At 40.5% G+C, this 15743-nt stretch overlaps 1 protein-coding gene across 5 annotated transcripts in view; it reads right to left on the bottom strand.

Moving 5' to 3' along the window:
• Positions 1-15743, bottom strand: part of ryr2a (ryanodine receptor 2a (cardiac)) — a 160944-nt gene that overhangs the window by 31489 nt on the left and 113712 nt on the right. For 3 of the 5 annotated variants that reach the window (XM_032574573.1, XM_032574574.1, XM_032574577.1), the window contains 15 exons: positions 14617-14774; positions 14297-14384; positions 13655-13747; positions 13310-13480; positions 12293-12352; positions 11985-12119; positions 11768-11880; positions 10703-10829; positions 10494-10600; positions 8249-8300; positions 8080-8127; positions 7875-7974; positions 6711-6790; positions 2494-2570; positions 1039-1112 (listed from right to left, as the gene is read on the bottom strand). In XM_032574573.1, coding sequence (XP_032430464.1) covers positions 1039-1112; positions 2494-2570; positions 6711-6790; positions 7875-7974; positions 8080-8127; positions 8249-8300; positions 10494-10600; positions 10703-10829; positions 11768-11880; positions 11985-12119; positions 12293-12352; positions 13310-13480; positions 13655-13747; positions 14297-14384; positions 14617-14774 — 1483 coding nt within the window. The remainder of the gene's footprint in view (positions 1-1038; positions 1113-2493; positions 2571-6710; positions 6791-7874; positions 7975-8079; positions 8128-8248; positions 8301-10493; positions 10601-10702; positions 10830-11767; positions 11881-11984; positions 12120-12292; positions 12353-13309; positions 13481-13654; positions 13748-14296; positions 14385-14616; positions 14775-15743) is intronic. The other 2 variants (XM_032574575.1, XM_032574576.1) reach the window with 1 other exon arrangement.

Below are 15743 nucleotides of genomic sequence, written 5' to 3'. Positions count from 1 at the left end.
TGAGAAAATTATTTGGGATTGGCAAAGCACTGCAGATGGAGTTCTACATTCTGTGGAAATGTCAGTCAGTAACACTCTATGTAAAGGCAAGTTCCATCCTGATGTAGAAAGAATCTTAAAACAGAGAAATAAATGGAAAACCTACAGCTGAATGCATAAAACATAAATGTATGTTAGGAATTCAGATTGATTCTTACAAACAGAAGTGAAAGAACTGTTCTGAATGTTTCTGCTGTAGATTCTTTACTGAAAAGTATTCATTTTAATTCAAAATAATCTGATGAGCACAATGACAAAATGAACATATGAACAATTAATCATGTTCATGCTATTAGAATAGAAAACATTTGTCCTTTTTCTAGGAACTTCTATCTGAAAACACCATGTAGAAGTAAAACTAGAATTGTTTCACTTTTATAACGTGACTAAAACTGGAAAATCATAAAAATAGATTCTTGTTGCTGTTCATGTAAGGGGGAAAGATGCTGCTGTGCTTCATAAAGCAGTGTTACAAATTCTTAGTACAACATCCATGATGTTGTTCACATGCTTAAAATGATTAGAATTTTGATATTTAAATTTGATAATTTCCTTGATACAATAGGCAATTCTTAAGGTTTATCCAGACAATTCTACATGATAAAGATATTAACATATTCATTCATTCGTCCAAAAGCAGCAGAAGGCTTGAAAGAAAAATGATGTGATAAATTCATCACAATTATCAAATTCAAAAATAAGGTGGTTTGACAAGGAAAATAAATTTTATGAACTGCATAGGAAAGTGATAATGAGTATGTTCATCTGCATCACAGCATCAAGGTGGTGGAAACAGGAAAACAAGCCAGGCTGTGTCTTATGGGAAGAGCTAAATGGACATTTTCCTGTCTGTCCCTGGAACGGACAGGACATTTTATATCAGAATTCAAAAATCATTCAATTTATTACCAGATTGGGAAAAGGAAAAGTCTGTAAAGATGACTTCTGTTGGTTTATAACCCCAAACAGTCATTGTTGTGTAAACACAGGAGTGCTTACCTGATCCCTCCTCTGTCACCATGCCCAGCCCCTCTGCTTTGTTCTGCCTCTCAAATGCATTCAGATCCAGAACACTAAAAGAACGGAACAGACCTGTGAGTCTTCCAGCGCTGACAAATCACAGAGCTTTTGGACAACAGAAACTTCTTTACATTCATTTTCCAGTCATGATGCAAGACAAACACCAGTAAAAACCACAGCAGTGATACTGCTTGTAAACTCTGAACAAAGAAACACCATAGTGTTTATGAAATTAGTGTCTCCATCCAGCTGGTCAGCAGAGGAAGCGTGAAGAGCTCTAGATTCTCCTGGTCGACGCTGCATCGACTTTGGAAACCCAGTGGACCAGAACCAGCAAAGCACGACTGACTGAAAACTTCAGCTGCATTCTGGTCCCCTCCCTTGATTTCCAAGTTCAATGGCCAAGAAAAGGCCTTTGGACTGCTGAGCAGTTGATTTTTATTTCTCCTTCGCCCAGATAAGATGTTTCTAATGTTGTCTCTGGTTCAGGAGTGTCTTGACACGGGGACTGAAACATGTAACTCATGTGTAAAGGACATGCAGTGGAGTGAAAAAGTGTCTGCACCCTTTTTGATTTCTTTTTTTTTTGCATCTTTGACTCACTTCAGTGTTTTAGGACAGTAAACCAATTTAAGTATTAGTCAGATAACACAAGAAAACACAAAGTACAATTTTTAAATGAAGGTTTTTAAAATTAAGGGAAAAAATCCAAACCTATATGACCCTGTGTAAAACAAGTGATTGACCCTCTGTTCCAACATTGTTTGTTTCTCTTTTACTGACCAAAAGCAGAGGAGGCAACCAAAAGCTGCCCACTATGGGAACTATGCTAACAGTATCAGATTGTTCAGCTCTCATAACAATAGAATCAGAGGACTAATTGGATTATAGACATGTAGCTAGAGAAATATGGGCTTAATAAAGAATTTTATTCAAGTGCTTCCAGAGCTATTACTATTGTTTTAGTTAATAATTATAAAAGACAAACTCTTGTAAAGTTCAAAATGACTTGATGGACATCTGCCCAGAAAAAAAAACTGATATGACAGAACTTACTAACTTAAGTGCATGGAGACTTTAAGCCTTTTTTTTATATCAGAGAGTGATCTTTCTGCAAGAGAACATACATTCTCTTCAGGTTTGGACTAGACCAGACCAGTCATGTCAGGTGATTCTGGAAAATTACTGGGGAAAGACTGATTGATCACTTCAAAACTTAAAAACTCCCAATGTGACCCAAGTCACTGACGTGCACCTAAACTAATTAACTTAATTCACTCAAACTGCCAAAATATTTGACTCTATTAAAGGTAAACCCCATTCCCAGCCAAAAAAACATGTTTTTAAACCATTTGGGTCTATTACTAGAGCAGTGTTGCCATAAAAACATGATAAATCATCAAATCTTCAATGAGAAAGAAGTTGCACACTTGCCTGCAGGACTGCATTAGACCAGCCAGACTTTGGAAGAAGCCCACATCCTTCTTTTCCTTTAGATAATCCAACATTTTCTGTCAAAGAAAAGCTCTGTTAGATCTCAGAAAATCTTATAACTAAAACAGACAGATGATGGACACAGTCACAAAAATATGGAACAGACCCCCTCTTACTGGCCCTTTTCAGATACAGTATAATCAATTTATACTATTGATTTGGATATAAATTTTACACATTCCAAGTTTCTGTTTGTGTTGTACAGACATGAATAGAGGCAGATAAGGCAGCAGTTTGAATATATGTCTCTCCTATAGTTGGTTCTTATAAGCATGAGCTTCCCACTGTAGTTAATTAACTCTTAATTAACTAGTTAATTAACTATCGCAGTGGCAGTGGCCAAATTATTTCCTGAACACAGACAAAGGAGAAGACTGAAAATCGATTCAAACTGACTGGTGATGTTGGGTTTCCTTTGGCGGTGCTCTGACAATTTTAAAATTAATAAAATTTTTACAATTCCCAAATTACATATGGCTAAATTAATCCAGTAATTTAGATCTCAAAAGGACAAAAAGCCAAAGATGAATACTTTTTTATTGACTGTACTAAAAAAAACCCAAAAAACCCAGACAACCCTCTTCTTGAGTCCGCATCTGGATCTCACAATCATCTCGAGCAAAACCATATTGTAGTTTCATGCAGCATCAGTGGGATTTATCCATTTCTGTACACACTGACCAGATTACTGTTAGCAAGACAAGCTCATAGCAATGTAAGTCTACTAATTGGTGCTAACCTAGCTTCTATGGAAAGCAAGCACTTTCCTGACAGTATAGAGCTTTTGTTTGGTGAGGCAATACTTGCTAAAAAAAATGTTGATAACCAGCCTCCCTAATCCTGGAGAGGGTTGGAAAAAATGACTCTTCATAATAAGTCAGACAATATTTAGTAACAGGAAGGAAACAAATGGGAAGATTTCAGTGCTGTATCTGTCATGCTATTGGAGAATCTGATTCTAGGTAAGGGACAGATGAGGATACATAACTGTCATGAGGTGTGGTGAGGGTTGGTGAGGCAGACGCTGTAGACCCAGGTAGGATAAATTAATGGATTTAATGATGAATGTCCAGAATAACACAGTCCAAAATAACGGGCAGCACGGCCGAGCGGAAACCAGGGCTCGACACCGGTAGCAACCGTACAAAGGAATGGACACGGAACAACACGAACGCACATTAGACGAGGACCCGACGAGGAACAAAGAACACAGGTGGAGTTAAATACACGGGAGGGTAATCACAGAGACGAGACACACCTGGGAACAATCAAGGGGAGGACAGGACAACGAAGAGACGCAAGGACACAAAAAACTCTAAATGAACACAGAAAACACAGATCATGACAGTACCCCCCCCTCAAGGGCGGCTACCAGACGCCCAAAAAAAAAAAAAAAAAAAAACCACAACAAGGGTGGGCGGAGGGGCGCCGGATGGGGGGCCAGAGTCCAGAAAAAACAAAAATACAACCCACCATTGCGGGCGGAAACACCGGAAGGGCCAAGAGTCCAAAAAGAAACAAAAAACTACCCACAGGGTGGGCGGAGGCAAAGGAGGCGGGAACCACGGAGGTGGTCCGGCGGTCGTCCGCGGCGGCGGGAACCACAGAGGCGGTCCGGCGGCCGTCCGCGGCGCTGGAGGCGGGAACCACAGAGGCGGTCCGGCGGCCGTCCGCGGCGCTGGAGGCGGGAACCACGGAGGCGGTCCGGCGGCCGTCCGCGGCGCTGGAGGCGGGAACCACGGAGGCGGTCCGGCGGCCGTCCGCGGCGCTGGAGGCGGCGATGATGAGTCCCGGGGGCCGCCCACAGACGGCGACGACGAGCCCCCCGAGGCAGGGTCTCGGTCGGAGCACAGGGGGTCTCGGTCTCGGGTGGAACACTGGGGGTCTCGGTCTCGGGTGGAACACTGGGGGTCTCGGTCTCGGGTGGAACACTGGGGGTCTCGGTCAGAACGGATAGGGACTGGGTCTCGGTCGGAACACTGGGGGTCTCGGTCTCTGGAGGAACGCTGGGGGTCAGAGTCTCTGGAGGAACGCTGGGGGTCAGGGTCTCGGGTGGAACGCTGGAGGTCAGGGTCTCGGGTGGAACGCTGGAGGTCAGGGTCTCGGGTGGAACGCTGGAGGTCAGGGTCTCGGGTGGAACGCTGGAGGTCAGGGTCTCGGGTGGAACGCTGGAGGTCAGGGTCTCAGGAGGAACGCAGGAGGTCAGGGTCTCAGGAGGAACGCAGAAGGTCAGGGTCTCAGGAGGAACGCAGAAGGTCAGGGTCTCAGGAGGAACGCAGAGAGTCTGAGTCAGAACACAGGGAGTCTCGGAAGGAACGCAGAGAGTCTGAGTCAGAACACAGGGAGTCTCGGTAGGAACACAGGGAGTCTCAGTCTCGGGTGCGCCGGCTGGAACGCCGGCTGATTCGGCCTCGGGTGCGCCGGCTGGAACGCCGGCTGATTCGGCCTCGGGTGCGCCGGCTGGAACGCCGGCTGATTCGGCCTCGGGTGCGCCGGCTGGAACGCCGGCTGATTCGGCCTCGGGTGCGCCGGCTGGAACGCCGGCAGAAACGGCCTCGGGTGCGCCGGCTGGAACGCCGGCAGAAACGGCCTCGGGTGCGCCGGCTGGAGGTGCCGGTCCCGGAGCTGGATCTGAAGGTGGTACTGGTGTGATGGGAGCTGGAGTGGACGCTGGAAGGAAGGCTGGAACGGATTGTTTTCTCCGCACGAACTCGTCATAAAGTTCAAACACGATCTCTAACACAAATGAATCCTTTCTGAACTGCTCGAAAAGAAAACAAAAATCCTCCTCGGAAGTTAACTCAAAAATGTTTGTAGGTAGCGACGATGTAGCGTGGGTGGTGGCTGTCGGGGTGTGAATCTGGTTCTTTAATTTATCATAGTCCGACTCCAGTCCCTCTTCCTCCAGCAGCAGTGGAGAGGGCAGGATCTCTACGTCCTTGTACAGATCCTTTTGCGCCAACTCCAACTGCTGCTGGATCCATTCCTCACGGTTATTTTGGGCCATGAGCGCCGCGACCTCACCTCGTTCTTGTTCGGGTCCTTCTGTCATGAGGTGTGGTGAGGGTTGGTGAGGCAGACGCTGTAGACCCAGGTAGGATAAATTAATGGATTTAATGATGAATGTCCAGAATAACACAGTCCAAAATAACGGGCAGCACGGCCGAGCGGAAACCAGGGCTCGACACCGGTAGCAACCGTACAAAGGAATGGACACGGAACAACACGAACGCACATTAGACGAGGACCCGACGAGGAACAAAGAACACAGGTGGAGTTAAATACACGGGAGGGTAATCACAGAGACGAGACACACCTGGGAACAATCAAGGGGAGGACAGGACAACGAAGAGACGCAAGGACACAAAAAACTCTAAATGAACACAGAAAACACAGATCATGACAATAACATGTTTATCTTTCTGACTTGTTTACAGTGGATCGTCACCTATTTGTTGTTCAATATTTTCAGAATCAGCTATTAATAGATTCTGTGAAGCCTAACTCCAAATTATTTGCAGATACCTGGTGCAACACTACTTAGTTGACAATCTAGGTGCATCATTCATTTTCCTTGGTGCTGATTTGCTGCATCACCAAAAGAAGAGATAAGGAAGACTATGGATGTTAGCTTCCATGGTTGTGAAGAGACTGTTTCCAGGATATTGATGGTGTTTGAACTAATAAAATGGCAGGTATAAGTGTTTTAGATGGGGCCTTAAGATTCTTGTCAAGTATTTGAGCTATTTGAAGGCAGTTGGGGACTTCAATCCCCACAAAAACCAGGAGTCATTTTGTATATATTTTATCTCTGTCTTCTTAAACCTCCAGTTGGTCGTGGCAGATGACCGCTTGTACTGAGCCAGGTTCTTGTTCTGCTGGGGTTTTCTTCTTGTTAAAGGGGAGTTTTTCCTGCCCACTGTCTCTACATGGATGAATGGTATTGCTGTAAAGTCAGCCATGCAAAGCAAGTGATTGTCTCTACATGCTAGTCCAGGAGGAGTGAATGCTGCAAGTCAATGACTCAATTCAATCTGTTGGGTTTCCTTAGATAGAAACTTTTTAAACTATGAATAATTAATTCAGCATACTGTATTGATTGGTAACTAGGATCAAATGGAATGTATGTATGCATAGGTCTACACATTAGTAGTTACCTGTTGTACAGTTGAGTTTCCTCCATTGAGAATGGCTATACCCAGTTTCAGAGTGGATGCAACCATAGGGCCCATAACACCTAGATCCCATACAAAACATGCCCATTAGTTTGCATACACTTATTTTCCATCAGGAATTATTCAACTATAGTAAATGAGTAGAGTAAAAGCCACGTGGTTGTCACAAAGTCAATTATGACTAAATATTTCTATATATGTAAGAAATATGCAAAAAAGGATGAAAGGGGAAAAACAAGGGTTTTCTGCCCCCTTTTATATGAGTATTTCTTATTCAGGGCACAAACATAGACATATTTAAATCCATCCATTTTCCAAAATGCTTATCACCATGTCATGACAGTTTATGAGACAGATAATCAGTGAAAAGATTGCTCTCCTCCATCTTCTCCCTGTGCTGCCTGCCATCGCTGTCTTAAGAATCTTAGCGCTCTGTCTTAGCGCCATCAGTCAAACTTGTTGAACAATGTATATCCTATTGGCAGAGAAAAAACTCACCGCTACAGGAAAAACTTTCTTCTTGTCTTCACTGTCATCGGTGACCATGCTAATTAGCCTGAGCATTCACAACAGGCTATGCTAGCAGCATTGTAGCACAGATCAAGAGGGAAGAGGAAGGATGAGCAGCGCCACATGAGATTGTGACTGACGGTGCTAAGACCCGCCTCCTGGCTCTGATTGGTTGTTTCTAAATAACACTGGGTTAAGGCAGAGAGCTCAATGTTTTTACCATGTCATACCATCCTGTCATGACATGGTGACAGCTTCATCATATCATGACATGTATGTAAATATATATATATATATGTATATATATACACTGTATATATACTGTATATAATGTATATATATATATATATATATATATATATGTATATATATATATATATATATATATATTTTTTTTTTTTATTTATTTATTTTTTTTTTATTTTTTAGAAAAGGTAACACTGCAGTTTTAAGGTTGGGGTGAGAACTACAAAAAGTTTGTTTACAGAATAATCACAATCTTTTATGATTTTTTCAGTATTCAGACAGTTCCATATCATGAGTGTTTTAATCACTGATAGTCTGGAAAGGGCAGCTTGTCTCTCTTATGGTTATTCTCACTCACCGTTATTTGGGGACCTTCTATGTGAAGCTCACCTTTGCTGGCGCTGATGGTTTGAAGGACCATCTCTGCAGCTCCGCGGTCGTGCAGTCGGGCCTGCTGATACAGCAGCTTTTGCTTCTCCATCTCCTTCTCCTATTTCAATCAAGCAGGACAGTTTTCTGGTGAGAGCTAGGATATTCAAATGTTCCTGAATTACCCAAGGACAGCGAAGGGCACAATTAGTGAGTGATCACCTACTTCAAAGCTTTTAACTTCTCCTTCTTCATCCTCTTCATCGTGACAACTCTGGGAGAAGGGAGTGTTATAGAGACAGGTGACACAGTCCAAGTTAAATTACCAATATAAAATTTCTCATAAAAGAACCGAAATTAAGTGTGGATTCAGGATTACAGCTTCTGTCAGATACCTTTGCCATGATGTCAGCATACGCCATGTAAAGGTTATCTTCATCCAGCTTACTGCAACATATAACACACACACCCACGTGCAGAGAGAACAGAATGATGTCACTGAGAAAACAGACCAGTGAACAGTTTTTATTTGCCAAACAGGTCAGGGTTTATTTTTGAGAAAACCTTGTGTGTAAGAGGTTGAAAGTTGCTTAACTGACTTTATAAACATTAAATAATTTTTTGTGTAACAATTTTTTTATTTATTTTCAAAAACAATGAAAACAACACAGAGTTGGTGTGGCTAGAATACAAACTGATGTGTGATTAGCTTAAAAGAAAAACACTTACTGAACACTTACTTGTAAGACATTGTAGAATCTCAAACTAAAACCTCTAGTTATGGTAAACTTGATAAGAATTTTTTCTATTAGCCCTGGAAGTGTGCAGGGGTCCTGCAACACCCTAATACCAAATGTTACAAAGTGATAAATTTGAAGGTAGTCATAGAAATCCTTGGATCGGAGGCCAAATTTATTTTGAAGCTGGGCAAAGGTCATCAATATGTTATTATTACCAAATACATCTTCTATTGTTTTGATACCTTTTTTGTGCCAGTTTCCAAATACTGCTGAATTCACCCCTGGGAGGAAGTCTTTACTGTTGATAATTGGTGTATCATAGGTAAGAGAATCGTTCCTACCAATATAATTGTTCATATCTTGCCAACTTTTCACTGTATTTTGCATAATTGGATTATCCTCCCTCTTCAAATGGGATTTCTTCATGCTTCTAAGTTCTCCTAATAAATTACAGGGACTACATGCCCACTTCTCGAAAGGTGCTTCCTGGCCTTTAAAATAATTGTGAAGCCACTCATTAATGATTTTGCCATGACAAGTATAGTTATAATGTCTAATGTTAGCGAAGGACTTTTCAGCTGCAAAGTTCTCATACAGAATCCCCTTCAATCTCTTTAGCTATCTTCTTAGAAATACAGAGTGGTAGCAACTGCATTGGGTAAAGTAATCTTGGCAGGATGTTCATCTTTGGGACTTATTCTCCCTCTCCATGAAACTGGCAGATTCATCCATCTTGTAAAATCTCTTTTAGTTTCTTTTTGTACTTTAGCCATTTTAGTTCTCAGCAGTCCCCAGACATTAGGCTTAATATCAATCCCCAGATATTCAAATCCTGAATCAGATCAAGAAAAAGGGGAGACAGATGGATAGGAGGTTTTATCGTTAAAGCCAATTGGCATTGCTCACAATTTATCCAAGTTAATTTTGCAGACTGACAGTGAACCAAAATCCTTTATAATAGACATTAACACTGGTAAGGATGTTTCTGGGTTTAAGATGAAGAGAAGTACATCATCAGCATATAAAACAAAGGGTCTCTTTGTCAGGTAGATCTTTACAATTAAAATTCTAAAGAGCTAGAGGCATTAATCAGCACACAGGCCTTAAGAGAAAGGTATATAATAAGTTTAACAAAGTTTATAAAGGCCTCTCCTAATCCAAATTTCTCCAAGACCTCAAATAAACAAGGCCACTCTACACAATAGAGTCTCTGTGTCTAATAATAAGCCCTTGTGTCTTCTTTACTGTAGAATACTGAATGATGTTAAGTAATTTTCTCATGTTTGTAAGATGTTCTATTTTTAACAAAGCCAGTCTGTTCAGATTTAACTGAGAGGGGCAGAAAATTCTCAAGTGTTTTTGCCAGAATCTTGGAAAAAATTTTGCTGTCAACATTGATTAGACTAATTGGGCAATAAGAACCACATTTGTGGGGGTTTATCTTTTTTCAAGAATCAATGATATATTAGCTGTACATAACGACATTGGTAAGAAACCTGTCATTTTTGAATAAAGATCCATTTTTAATAAAGGGACTTTTAGAGAGATCTTTAACATTTTACAGAATTCAGGTTCTACCCATCCGGGTCTGGGGCTTTTCTGTTCTGTAGAGTGTTTATTACCTTTAGAATTTCTTCTGTCCCAATGTGGCCCCAATAAGGATGGAAGATCAATTTTATCAAGAAAATTTGATATGGCTTCATTAGGAGAGACAAACTCTGAGGTGTAAAGTTTTTTGAAGAAGTTTGTCACACTAAACCACCAAAACATACAATTTTTTAATGGATTCTAAAACCTAATATTTTTCTTCAAGCAGCACAGTTGGATTGGTTTAAAACAAAAACAAAAATATCTAATAATGTTTGATTTAGTAAAAAGGCTATATGAATTTTAAACCCACCATTTCTCGGTGAGGGCTGTTCTGCTGAAGAGCTGGATAAGTTGATGGAGAGGATCGATGTGTTTTATGCCCTCCTCTTCTTCAGATGGCTCTCGTTCACCTGCTTTCTGCAATCAGACCATTTTACACACATTGGACAAACTACTGAGTAAAGTTTAGATTTATGATTCAAAAGTGTGACTTTTTTGTTGGGATAAAAATATTCCTACTTGCTTAACTTTGAATGCACAATATCTTACAGCAAGGTCCTCGATGAGTTTGTCTTCAAAATAATGCTCTTCTGCCTCGATCCAGGACTTCTCATAGCCTTGCAAGAACAAGTTCACAGCTCTGTGCCTAGTTTAAAGACAAAAAGTACTTTTATGTTTGTAAAATATGTGTCGTGTACAATAAATTCCATCCATTTGTCCATTTATTTCTATCTAAAAACAAGCAATAATAAGAAGCGTCCATCAGGATCTTGAGTTGTTTCGGGTTTGTTTCTTATTTCTGTGTTCCTTAGTTTATATTCTTTGATTAGATCAGCAGTGTTCCTGTTTTTCTTTGCTTCAGTCCTTTCATTAGGTTATTCTAGTATTATTATGTTTGTTATGTTTAGTGTTTCATTTGTGTTAGATTCATTTTCTAGTCTGCAGTGCAGATCAGCTTTGTTTCTGTTTTACCCTTGTTCAGTCCTTTAGTTACTTTAGTTTTATTAGGTTCTTCATGTCTAGTTCTTTGTTAGCGTTAGATTCATATCCTATCCTAGTTACCCAGATTATGCACTCTCCCTCGCCCCCCTGTCCCATTCTCTCTCTCTCTCTCTTCAGCCTGCCTTCTGCTCTCTCCCCTCAGACCTGCAACCTGTTTCTAATCAGCCATCTGGCTCCTGTTCAGTAATCAACCTCCCCAGTATATACAACTCATTCTGTTTCTCCTTGCTGGTTCTTCCTGTTATATCCCATTTACTTCCCCGTTGTTACCCTGTTTGCTTTTTGTTCCTGTTTTTGACCTGCTCTGGCTCCCTGCATTCCCTGTGATTTTTGTAAATACTGTTCATCATTTTCATTAAGCTTTTATCATCTACTTGCTCCCTCTGCATCTCTGCATTTGGGTCCGACTCAACCACAACACACTGTGACAGCATCATGTCTTTATTTTAGTAAGAATAGTTAAATCTTGTTCAGTAAATGCTGAACGTATCCAGGGTGGGTAGGAAGGTTATTTTCAGCAGTGTTGGGCTTTTGTTTCTTCTAATTGTCCCCATTTGATGAGTGGGACAGTGCAGATCATACCTCGGCAGGTTATAGAGGGGTGCCATCCTGAAACAAGCAACTACGGCTCGCTTTCTTTGCTTGGACAGCAGTTTGTGCCATACAGCTTTCTTGCTGCGCTGAGGATGCTCTACCTGAAACACAAAGAGGCGGACTCAGTATCAAACAACCACCAATACTTATTGTTATACAGAAGGGTTAGAATGTGTTCAGAAGCATGTAGTCCTATTATTAAGACCTGGTCTAGGTGGAAGAGGACATGAGCAATGTCCAGGACTCTTTTCACAGTCTTTTCTGGGTCAGATGTGTCCTCATAGTGGTAGGGCAGGTCTCTGTACAAAGCCATCTGCCAGCGAATTGCTGGATCCTCCAGCTGCACAAGTTACACATAGAAAGAGAACTTCCATTGGAAAATCACTCAAATTGTAAAATACACATGCACACACTTGATACCATATAGGAACAGACAAAATGTTAATTTCAACAGATTTTCCTTTAACAATCTAATGACGATTTGTTACAATGACAAAAGAAAATCATTTTTACCTTCCCTTGTAAATGGAGATTGTTCCTGATGATCTCTCGAACCTCATCCTCTGTGTCTTTCTGTTGACAAACGAAAATTTTTTCCATTTTTATCCAAAACTAGTCTTGTACACAGTCTTTCAGACTAACCACACAGCTATGACGGGAAACTAGCAGCATTTTGGATCCCCCAAAATATAGAAGCAAGATATGAGGAATGTGAATGGAAACTCTTCATATTGTATTTTAAGGTAGATTTTTCCTATGAGAGGAGAAGTGTGTTTGTTTTAATGTATTGGGACTTTAGCAAAAAAAAATGCAACAATATAAAGAGACATTTCACTTTCTAACTGCTAACTACAAACATGGATTTTTGTCTCATTTTGGTACAATTAGGGGTGCACCGATTGCAGTTTTCTGGCCGATTGCCGATTACAGATTACCAATCTTTTAAAAAGCTTACACTGCCAATTCCGATTTTTGCCAATACCAATTTTTTTGTCTGAAATGTTGCTCAATATAGCAAGAAAGTTGTTGAGTTGGCAACAGTGGGGTCACTATTGTTAATTGTAAACATGCAGACATAACTTGAATCCCCGGCCTGTCAGTCAAACCTTTCTCTTTTCTGAGCAAAAGAGGACAGTGGTTGATTCTTAGACCTTTGCCAAGCTAGATAAGATCGGTGGATAAGATCGGCTTCATATGTAAAAATCGGCCGATCACAGATCCCCCAAAATTAAGAAAATTGGCACTGATAAATCGGTGCACCCCTAGGTACAAACCATGTAGTCTGTTTGAGGTGAAAATGCAGCAGTTGAAAAGAAATCCCAAATCACAGGTGCATGCCCTTATAAAAAAAATCCCATGAAAATCACATGTGAACTTCACATGTGATTTTCATGGGATTTTTTTGTAAGGGTGCAGAGCAGCTTTGAAAGTTACCTGACCCAATCTCCCTGAACCAGCCTCTCAGGTTCAGCTTGTTGTGAACTATTCAAACTACGTACATCTGTGTGTCTGTCTGTGCCATCCTGCTACCTGTGTGAATCGGTTCTTAGCCAGGGCGATGAGCTCCTGTTCTCCTGGAGCACAGATGTTCAGTCCCACAGGCAGCAGGCGTTTTAGCGTGGCCACGATCAAACTGGTCTGAGTTGAGTATCGATCACCCTTCCTCTTCATTTTCTTCCTCTCCTGGTCTGAAACTATACCCTGAAGCCCAATCAAATGAAAAGGGATACATATGCTTTCTTTAACATACCTCCAAATTATCTTGATAAGACAGTACTTATTAACATACTGTAGATTATTATTCATTTGATATTGCACTTTTTGTCAGTAATTGTTTGCCGCTTTATTCCTTTTGAACGTGTCTGTGTGTCGTACCTTTGACATCTTGCACTTGGTGTCGGAGATAAGGAATGACATGTTGTTGATTTCATTCTGGACCACAAAATTCTGCTCTTCTCTCTTGAAGTTCTACAGATAGATGACAAAACAACTCGGAGTCACACTGATGTACTGCATTCTCTGAACCGTGTCTCACTGAACCACCACTGCCTTTGAGATGATAGAACAGTAAGAAAGCCGGAGTCCTCCAGTTGAATCACTGTTGAGTTCATTGCACTCCTGACCAGGTTCATGACATACAGCCACATCCAGATATTCATATTAGTACAAATAAAATATGTGTTATTAGGAGATCACAGTGTTAATAATGCATCATTTGCATGTACTTGCATTGGCAGTTCTTACACAAATGGCATACTTTACAAGCCCCTCCTTCTGCTGCCAAACCAACCAATTAAAATGAGACAATCAGACTCTACATTTAACTGAATATTTGTATTTTTTATCAGGTGCTGGTGCATCCTCCTTCTACCACATGGCCCACATCTAAAACCTACACTGTGCTCTTGTGACCACTTGGTTACTGAAATTGCTGCAGTGTGCTAGTTATTAATATTAAAATGTCTGTCATTGTGTTTAAAAAAATACAAAGTTACTCTGGAAAAGTAAGATTCTTACATGAGACTTGGCCCAAAATATGAAAACTTCAGCCACCATTCTGAACAGCTCTTCTGCCTCTGGGTTGGACTCTTTTAGCCATCTTCCTCTGTAGTACAGATTTATACATCAGGCAGCTCAGTGACATGCTTCACTCCATTAAGTGTCCTACCACTAAGATTACTAGGACATAATTGATATGTTGACAAAAATGTTCTAGCTTTAGCTATTTAGCTTTAAAGTAGCAATTACTTCCACTCGGTCATAGATCAGTTGGTGAAACAAACACGCATTGGATGCAAGGACACACATTTCCACAGTGTTACACAACAACACTGTACCTGTTGTAGTCCACAAATCGTATGAGCAGGGGGTAGAAGGCATACAGGTCTCTGACCAGTATGGTAAACTGATCCATGATGAGGAGCTCTGTCTCAGACATCTCACCTCTCCCTTCAGCCCTGCTCTGCTCCTCATCCATCAGAACCACTGCAGCTTTCTACAGAACACAGGAACAGATCGGTGCAGTCTTACACAGAGACAGAGTGTTTACAGTGTGTTTCAGTATCAATATCCAACAGAAGTTTAAAAAAACCCTGCAGCATGATTCAACAGTCTACTGGAAAAGTTCATTTCTAGCAGACAGAGGTTCTTTTTCAAAGTCACATCTGTCCATCTTTTCTTTTTATTGCTTCCTTAATTAGAACTGTGAGCTTCTCATCAAATAAGATGAGGATGGAAAAAGATAAAGTCATGTTCACATGTTCAGTTCTCTGTTGCTGCTCACTCACTATCATCTAACTCAATGCGGTTTTGATGTATAACAGCTGTCATCCTTGTATTAAGATTCTAATAAATGTTTTAGTAAGTCTTAGTGTTGATGGTTATTTACACTTCATACCAAGACAACTCACAGCAAGGAAAACGAAAAGGTTCAAATCAAACATCTGGAGCAAAATTTTTTTATTTTTCAATATGAAGGCTCTTTAGTTTAAGTTTAGACTTTTTTATGTAAGTAAGTGTACTATGAACATTTTACAGTAACGTCTTCTATTATAGTTGGCTTTCATCTGTATATCAGTAAGACTGGAAGAAATGAGAAAAAGAAAATGTAAAACTTTAGCGATTAGAGGGTTTAAGCTTTCTTAATTTAAATATTTATTTTGCTAAACTTCCTTTTACTGTATGTAATGCTGGGTAATTCATTCAATTTATAATAGGTTTTCATTTTAACAATGAAGGATAATAAAAAACTAATTGTTGAAAACATTTTTGTTTTATTTTGACACATTGTGTAAGTATGGTGTGATTTAGTAATGTCTCCCAATGGATGCTGGAATGTTAAAGTGTGTCTGACACATTAAACTATTGTGTTTTCATTCTGTGTACACAAAAACGTTTAGAAGTAAATATTTCTAACAGACTACTATAAATACAGTGTAGCTATTTTTGTAGTAACTGGGTCAAA

This window comes from Xiphophorus hellerii, chromosome 10 (genome assembly GCF_003331165.1).
Source record: "Xiphophorus hellerii strain 12219 chromosome 10, Xiphophorus_hellerii-4.1, whole genome shotgun sequence".
In the NCBI taxonomy this organism is placed as follows: domain Eukaryota; kingdom Metazoa; phylum Chordata; class Actinopteri; order Cyprinodontiformes; family Poeciliidae; genus Xiphophorus; species Xiphophorus hellerii.
The sequence above is the reverse complement of the archived record's forward strand: the minus strand, read 5'-3'. Positions and strand labels throughout refer to the sequence as shown.